This window comes from Tupaia chinensis, unplaced genomic scaffold, assembly GCF_000334495.1.
Source record: "Tupaia chinensis unplaced genomic scaffold, TupChi_1.0 Scaffold148626_1, whole genome shotgun sequence".
Taxonomy (NCBI): Eukaryota; Metazoa; Chordata; class Mammalia; order Scandentia; family Tupaiidae; genus Tupaia; species Tupaia belangeri.
The window spans coordinates 1,298,296-1,307,597 of NW_006208475.1; the positions used below are offsets into that span (position 1 = coordinate 1,298,296).

General features: G+C 44.2%; 1 protein-coding gene across 1 annotated transcript in view; it reads right to left on the reverse strand.

Moving 5' to 3' along the window:
• Window positions 1-9,302, reverse strand: part of LOC102499793 (ubiquitin-conjugating enzyme E2 E2-like) — a 228,494-nt gene that overhangs the window by 212,271 nt on the left and 6,921 nt on the right. The window contains 1 exon segment of the mRNA XM_014585034.2: window positions 503-553. Within this exon segment, the coding sequence (XP_014440520.1) occupies window positions 503-553 (51 nt within the window).

A 9,302-nucleotide genomic window follows, 5' to 3' on the forward strand; every position in this document is an offset into this window, starting at 1 on the left:
AGAGTGTTTCATATTTCACACCACTGCCTCAAATCACCCGCTCTTCGTCAAAACCAACGACCATGAGAGATCATGTAAACCATGAAGAAACACTGTGTAATGTTCCTGAACTTTCGAAAATCAATTTCCAACAAGACAACAATTGGAAAATGATCAAACAGCAAGTATTTTAGCCACCCTGCTAGTCTATTATGAGAGAAATCATTTAAGGTCCCGATATCTCTTTCACTAAAAGATAATTGCACTTGTTACTCTGTAATTGCATTATCTTACTATTACTGCGTTACAGTGCTCTTGGTAACTGCGGTACCACTGCAAACGCATGGGTGACTATTCCGTTTCTGCACACAGACAGTCACAACCACTCCACAGTCATTTAGGTCCAAAGCACATGATGTTTCTACTAATTAACCAGACTTCAGCAACAGGTGCACATCGGATCAACCGTTCAAACACACCTTCTGCAAAAGATACAAGTGAATAAAAATCCGTAAGTACTTACCTACAGTTGGGAGGAGGGTCCAACGTAATTTCTGCAAGCTCCTTCTGAATTCTTTAAAATAAACACAAAGAAAGTTATGTTACAATGTCTTCATGCTTCTGGGCCAGCTGATGGCGTGGTGGTTAGGGTTGCTGGGTCCACGTGGCTAAATGCCTGGTCTGAGTACCAGACCTAGTCGCTTGAAAAACATGTCAGGCACGTGTGTGTGCGCCTGCCCAGATCCCAAAAGGAGAGAGAAATGGAGAGGAACTATAACATGACCATCCCACCTACCCCTCGCCCTGCGAGCACATGCACCCGCTAGCAAATTAAAAAAAAAATAAATGCTATACTTGACATAATGTTTCCCTTCTGTAAGTTGTTCATGCAAAATACTTACATTGTGGAGAGCATCCTGTAAAACATCACAGGAATTGCTGCCACAGGTACTTTTTTTTTTTTTTTTTGGAGAGTTTTTTGCTATAGGGCGCGTGCGCTCGCCAGATAGACAGAGAGAGACAGAGAGACAGAAAGTGAGACATCACTCCCCAGGGAGACAGCCATGCCGCAATCCCTTCTCCTCCATTCTCCTCTCAGGATCTTGGGCACGCACATGTACCTAGAGTGAGTTTAAGTCAGAGTCCAGGACTCAAACTGTGGTCGAATACATGGGAGTCGAGCGACATAGCCACTACGCCAACTGCCGGTCCCTACTGTCACAGTTCTGAGGGTGCGACTCCAACGTGTTCTGGGACTGGTTACTATCAGTGCCTACAGCCTGCAGGAGTAACTCCATGTCTTCACTGAACCACTGAAAGCACTCACCAAAGTTTCTAGATATTTTTTGTGAAAGAGAAATATTTGCGATAGGGCAAGTGTCTCCCCAGAAAGACAGAGACAGAAAGTAAGAAATCGCCCACTCCCCACCCCCGGCAGTTTCCTCTTGTGGTCCTGCGCGTGCACGAACATGTGCCCAGTGTGATTTTCAAGCCCCCGGGTCCGGGACCCAAACCGCGGTCCACTAAGTGGGAGTCCAACGACATAACCATTACACCATCTGCTGGTCCTCAAAAGTTCTAGTTCCAACTGGCAACTTCTGCCATAGCTTCTAACTTCTGATTTGTACTAGAACATGCCATAGAGGGTAGAAAGCTGACAGTACTGAGGTGAGTCCAGATACCCTGACAGAGGCCAAAGGGTGAAGGAAAGATCTCGTTCCAGCATCTGCAACTGCCACAAACCACAGTACTGCTTCCTGTAGCCTCAAAGTCGGGGCAGGTCTGACACCATTCCTTCTTCTAGGACTATACGCTAGAATGATTTTTTTTTTTTTTGAGAGGTTTTTGCTATAGGGCGCGTGCACTTGCCAGAAAGACAGAGAGAGACAGAGAGACAGAAAGCAAGAAATCACCCCCCGGGGGGATGGCCACGCTTCAATCCCTTCTCCTCCATTCTCCTCTCAGGATCTTGGGCATGCACGCACACGCGCCTGGGGTGAGTTTAAGCCACCGGGTCCGGGATTCAAACCGTGGTCGACTACATAGGAGTCCAGCGACATAAGCCATTACATCAACTGGTCCCAAGGAGGTATCTTATTTTCTTGAATAGGATCAAAGAAATACTACTTTTGTCAAAACTCTACTGTGTACCAACTACTGTCCCTAATGATACTCAGTGAGGGTCTGAAGGCATTTGGCACAGAGAAAGGACGAACACCCAGCCCGGCTCCCGGCCACTGTCAGTGTCCCCGCTTCCCTGGCCTGTGGGGCTCCCCTCGCATGGCTGGGACAGTGACACTACCGTGGGAAAGGGAGTCTGGGGTGCCGTCAGGGCTGCTGCTGAATTAGAGTGGCGGCTGTGGGATCAGTTCCCCTTCAGAACTCCACACAGACTCAAATATTCCTCCGGAAACTCATCTGTGCCAACGGTTCCTAGCTCTTCACCTAACTCGGAGCATTTTACTATTTTTAGGTTTTTGCCACAGGTGGGCACACTAACCAGAGAGGGAAGGCAGAGAGAGAGACAGAGAAGGGGGATGGCCATGTGCAGTCCCTTCTCCGCTCTCCTCCTGGGATTTTGGGAACATGCATGCACCCGGTATAATTTTTAAGGTGCCAGGTCCAGGACTAGAACTAAAGTTGGCCATGTGGGAGTCCAGCATCGTAACCACCATGCCACATGCTGGCCCCAACTTAGAGCTTTTTTGTTCTATTTTTCAGAGAGAGATTTTTGCTATAGGGTGCGTACTCTCGCCAGAGAGACAGAGAGAGATACAGGAAGGGAGAAATCACCCCCCGGAAGGGATGGCCAAATCTTGGGATTTTGGGTAGGCATGCACATGCGTCAGGCATGAGTTTTAAGCCACTGGGTCCAGGACTCAAACCATAGTCAACCATGCAGAAGTCCGGCAACGTAACCATTACACCATGCGGTGACCCCTCAACTCAGAGCTTTTAGAAGAGCAGAGACCTGGTCCAGCTGGCACGGTGGTGAAGGCGGCTGGGTCCTACACGGCCGATGGTGCAGTCTGAGTCCTGAACCTGGCGGTGTGAAAAACACGCCAGGTGCCTGGGTCTGCATGCCCAAAGACCCAAGAGGAAAATGGAAGAGAAGGGGTTGGGTGTGGCCCCTTCCCCTTCAGGGTGTTTTCTCACTTTCCTCTGTCTCTCTGGCAAGTGTGTGAACCCCAAAGCAAAAAAAAAAAAAAAAAAAGGAAAAAACATTTTTAAGAAAAAGAAAGGCAAGAAATCTTATATATTTGAGTTTCAAAACAGTTTCTGCTATTGATCATAAACAACCCTTTCTACTCTCTGGCTTACCTCTTTGAATAAACCAAAAATAAAACCGAGACTGCATTTCCTGAATGATGGATGAGGAAACAGAAGGAGCATCCGGGACCCTAAAGTTCACTCTCGCTGTTGAAGTTCACCTTCATTTTAGTCCATCCTTCCAACCAGAGCCGAAGGAAAACTGTCAACCCCAGCGCTTTGTGGGTAAAGTTCCCACGAGCCACGCTGCAGGCTACAGAACAAGGCAGCTTTTCCCTTTGTCCTGGGATCAGGATGCTTCTATGAAAAAATAAGTAAGGGTCACCAGGTGGTGTGGAAATTAAGGCGCGGGACACTCCCACATGGCTGACCACGGTTCGAGGCCCAGACCTGGTGGCTTGCTTTCTCGCTTTCCTTCTCTCTCTGTGTCTGTCTTTCTATGGTCCAATTAAAATGAATGAATGAATAAAATTAAATGAATAATTCTTTAAAAAATATTAATGAAATAAACTCCATATATTTTACACACACACTTATACACACCCTAATTTTCTGTCACAGAAGCCTATAACAGAACTTAAAGCCTACCAGTGTCTACAATTCAAAATCTATATTATTCAATACAAAAAGCAATTTACTGATATATTCGACATTTCCGAATAGTGAATCAATACATTATAATGTATTTTGAGCCGCTGTTAACCTAAGAATGGTTCTATTTCCCTGGACAGAGGGGATTATACTAAGAATTGCTATTTAATCGGCTGTAAGATGCCCTGCTGTTTTCAATGTCGGCAATTCAATTCTGTCTCAAAAGTTGTGATCATGGTATGTATTAGGTTTCTCGGTCCTGACGTGTGGGATAAAGAACGCAGCTATTTCAGGCACTGTCCCTTAGGGCGAGGAACAAACAAAAAAGTATCGCTAATTCACACTTACAGTGGGCCGAACTTTCGTATGCTGACCTTAGGCCATCAAAAGCCACTGAAATAAATCTCACAGAATTCCGAGGACTACTCTTTGATCAGTACACATTTAATACATAAGGAACCTAAGGATGGTTACTTCATACTGCAAAGCGAGAGACTGAAGCAGTCTATCTTACTAAATCACACCAGCGTAAAAATTCTTTTTTGTTGTTGTCAGTTTTTAAGATGGGATCTCGCCGTGTCATTGACCTACTGTCTCGGCCTCCCTGAGTCACTGTAATGACAGGCACATGCCTGACCTGCCTTCAGACTGGCCTGGGAGCCCAACTGCGGTTCCTCCATGTGGCCCTCGCCTGTGGGACACAGGATGTTAGCGGTAAGCACCAAGTCCTCGCTTCTAATCAAAATTTTTAAGATAAAATTATTTTAGACAAAAATGCCCTAGTCAGTTGCCTGAATTCCCCATTTGCATCAGGCAGTGCCATTTCTTAGGTTGTTAGAACTGCACATAGTGGGGCCAGCAGGTGGCACGGTGGTGAAGGCAGGCTGGACTCCCACGTGGCCGACTGGGGTCTGAGTCCCAGACCTGGTAGCTTGCTTTCTCACTTTCCTTCTCTCTGATCCACTTCAATAAAATTAAAAATAATAATAATAATGATGACTGGACTCCCACGTGGCCGACTGGGGTCTGAGTCCCAGACCTGGTAGCTTGCTTTCTCACTTTCCTTCTCTCTGATCCACTTCAATAAAATTAAAAAAAATAATAAAAAAAATGACAATGAATAAAGTTAAATAAAATAATTCTTAAAAAAAAAAAAAAAGAAACTGTGCATAGTTGCTTGATAAGTCAGGAGCAAAACACAAACTAAATTTCAGTTTGTCTGACTTTACCTAACCCCTAACTGTTACAGGAATGAATGATAAGAGTACAAGAAGAGCACTGTGTGGGACTGTCATTCGCTTAAAAAGGAGAAAACGAGGTGTGGGGTGAGGGAGCGTAATAGTTATGATTCATTCAGACTTAACCGAAGAATGCGGTGTGCAGATTAAACAGAACGGAGGAGATATAAAGAACTTGCTTTTCACATCAACATGTTAGATTAACAGGTAAGAAAAATGAAGCAGTCCATGTGCTAACATGGTTAAAACACACACGATGCACCATACACACAAACACACACACACACACACACACATACTCCTTGAGTTAAAGAGAACTCCGTAACTCACTTGGGCAAGCAGCATATAAATATAGAGACATGAAGATTCTCAAAGGAGATGTTTTTACCAAGTTTTTAGCAGATCTTTCATCCCACCTAGATGACTTTCTGAACTCCCCTAACAGACTGCTTTGCTCAGTCATCTAAGGGCCTCTATTTTAACCAACAGAATCAACTCGCCAAAGCCTTCAAAAATGAACTTAATCCCAAGAAAGTATCATGTAGCCAATTATTAAATTTTTTAAATGCCAAAGAACTCTCTAGACTGTAGTGCAAATAATTTACAACAAATTTATAATAAACGCACCTACAGTTTCATTTTAATTCTGAATGGTGACATATGCGTGCATCCAGGACTCTAAGACACCACTGCATTTAAGACACACTGACAACAGTTATGTACACCAATTTAAGATGCATCTTGACTTCAGAAAAAAGAACGTGTTTCAAAATGTACACTTGTACATTTTGAATCAAGAAAATACAGTAGTTACCAAAGATTATCTATAAACAGTGCTACTTTATTCTCATGTGGGAAACAAATTTAGATGAGCCCATACAATAGTTCATGCTGAACCACGCTGGAATTAACCACTCTGTGTTTTGTTTTTTTTTTCCAAAAATTATTTATTTTAATCACTGGAATTAACCACTCTGTGTTTTTTTTTTTTTTTTTTTCCAAAAATTATTTATTTTAATCTTACTTATTTTTTCTAATTTGCTATAAGGAACAGGCGCTCACCAGAGAGAGACGCAGGTGGGGGCATTGGTGTTCGGGGAAGTGAGAAAGCAAGCCACCGGGTCCAGGATTCAAACCGTGGTTGGCTATGTAGGAAACCTGTGCCTTAACCATCACGCTACCTGCTGGCCTCAGAATCAACCTTTCAACCTAAAAGAAATGAAGAATCTGAAACCAAATGCTATTCGAAGAATGGCATTACCTTGAGCACCCGACAAACACAACGTCTACACTAACCCAAGTTAATTTGAAATAAATGTGATTTCAGCTTCACGTTTACGGATGTAGCAACATAGGAAAGCAGAGTTAATTCAATGATGATCTCGAGATGAACGTTCTATCAAACTGACCAGTTAATTAAATCACAATCATCTCAATTTGTCACTGCAAACGTACTACAGCTACATACTTGCAAACACAACAGTGATACAAACACTGTAAGAGAACAGGCCTTGAGAGAGGCATGCCACTTCATTCAGAGACAAATTCTTGCAGAAATGCATCAAAGATGGTAACTATCATCTTTCTCCAAACTCTAAACAAACAGAAATTATGTTTATACTGTTTGCTAACCGAATCAAATGTTTCTGGTATCAGACATCGCCATTCTGTAATACTTCCAAAATGAAGTTCTTTTCCCCCCAGGAAACAGGTTTCAACACCGAACCAGCAGTCCTGCTAATCCAGCACATTTCGTATACTAATCCAGCGCTCAGGTGCCATGCACTTTTTTGGAGCAGTATAGAATTACAGAGCTGAGCATTTCTAGTTTAATAGCATTACGTTCTCCAAGGTTAACATCTCCTCTTCTCCCAAAGTTTGTACCAAATGGACTTAAAGAACATCATTTTAGACTGGCATGGAATCTGTAATTGACCACCTCAGCTTAGGAAAGCCTACTATGTGCCAAAGAAATGCTTTCATATATTTAATCCTCACAACAGTTCTGCAAAAAGGGTACTGTTACTATTTTCATTTTACAAAGGAGGAAACGGAGGCTTAGCAGAGACATTAAATTAAATGAATCTGCCAACAGATGGACTCTTGTTCAGGAAGAAACTGAAAAGATCTTTCTTACTTTCGCCAATGTAATAATACCATTTTCTTTCTTTTTTAAGTTTTTGCTTTAGGATGCATGATTTTGCCAGAGAGAGAGAAAGAAAAGAGAGAGAGAGAGAGAGAAATCACCTTCTAGGTAGATGGGCACACTGCAATCCCTTCTCTTTCATTCTTCTACTGGGATCTGGGACATACATGGACAGTCAGCATGATTTTCAAGCCACCAGGTCTGGGACGCAAACCACAGAACTGGCTGTGTGGGATCCAGCGCCTTAACCTCCATGCCACCTGTTGGCCCACTCAGCGTCTCGTGGGACTCCAATCCCTTTATGCACCATGTCACCTGCCAGCCTCCTCCCATTTGTTTTGTAGAGATTTTTGCCTCTGGGCACATGCACTTGCCAGAGAGAGAGACAGAGAGTGAAAGATAAAGTGAGAAATTACCCCCTCCCCCGTGTAGACGGCCATGCCACAATCCCTTTGCCTCCATTCCCTTCCCAGGATCTTGGGCACACATGCACAGGCACCTGGCATGAATTTTAAGCCACCAGGTCCAGGACTCAAACCACAACTGACTACGTGGGAGTACAGCAACGTAACCATTATGCCATCTGCTGGTCCAAAAATTTATCTTGGTGAAAAATAAAACTAACATCCAAGTGTAGCATTGTTAATGACACACAGTCTCCATGAACTTCTTAAAGACCTCTCATATCGTTTATACTTTTTAAAAATTACCATCGTCAGAGGGCATGCACGTGAGCCAGAGCGAGGCAGAGCAAGGGAGAAAGGACTCCCCGTGGGGTCTGGTGATACCACAAGCCCTTCGGTTCTCCACCCTGCTGGGGTCTGGGCATGCACATGCACCCAGCATGTTTGCAAACCGTGGCTGGAGGTAGAAACGAGCTCTCTTAACCACTGCACTACGCAACTGGCCCTGATCTGAACTTTCTATACACAACGCAGTGAAATGAAGTAAAAAATGTCTCTTGTACTTGAGAAACACATCCGCGCGTTCAACAGTACACCCTCTTTCATACACAGAACTTGGTCTCTGACAGAACACTACAATCTCGAGATATTTTGTAGTGGTGTTTCAAGCTGGGAGAAAAGGCCAGGGCTCCCTCCAGGCAGGCCGAAGTTCTAACCAGCAGTCACAGGAGCAGAGCACAGACCTGGCAGGACCCTCCTACAAAGCCAGCCCACCAGGCCAGCCTTCCTTTTTCTGATAAAATGAAGCAGCTCTGGGAAATCCCTCACTAGCAGGAGCTGAGGGACGGGTGAGAGTCTGCTCACGTAATGGAGCTTCAATCTATACTTGGGTAAGAGACTCACGCACGCAGCCCAGCCTACCTTGTCCCTACCTAAACGGTGTCTTTTCTCCACCTCCTCCCTGTCTTATCCGTCCTAACCACCCCCCTCTTCCTGCAGCAGGTCGTCCTGCATGATGGCCAAGCAGCAGAGGGATGGGCCGGCTGGGTCTCCCTGGACTTGTAAGATAGTAAAAACGAACTGAAGCTTCGCCCCACCCTGGCATGTGCTAGGGTAGCAGATTAAAGGTTTAAAGTTCGGGGCTCGCTGACAGTCCCATGTCTTTGACGAGGTCAGGGGTAACTGCAAACACTAGTTCCCTTTGAATGGTTTGAAGACCACTCACCATCACACCAACATCCATCGCCAGGAGACCTGGAAGGCTTCTTCCCAACCCCGTGGCTTGACTAAAGCCACAGAGAACCGAGTGTGAGCAGACCATACGGTTTTTGATCTTTGGGAAAGCAGTGCCCCCAATCCACACAATTTAATAACACACAGATAATGCTATCATTCAATACTCAGGCATTTCATTATGCCTGAAAATTACAGGCTGCTTTTATTTACACTTCCTGTTTGATTTAAAAAAAAAAGGCAAGAACATAAAATCACAGGAAAAAGACTCTGCTAAGTTTAATTTACCTTTCAAATTATTTTCCAGGAGAAAGCCCATAATATGAAAATATCAAAGCAGATTCGTTCTAAGTCAACGCCATGTCAATCATCATAAGACATTAACGTGGTAACAGAATCGAATGCCTGTTTTTCCATATTTACCTATTCTCGAGGGAAAGA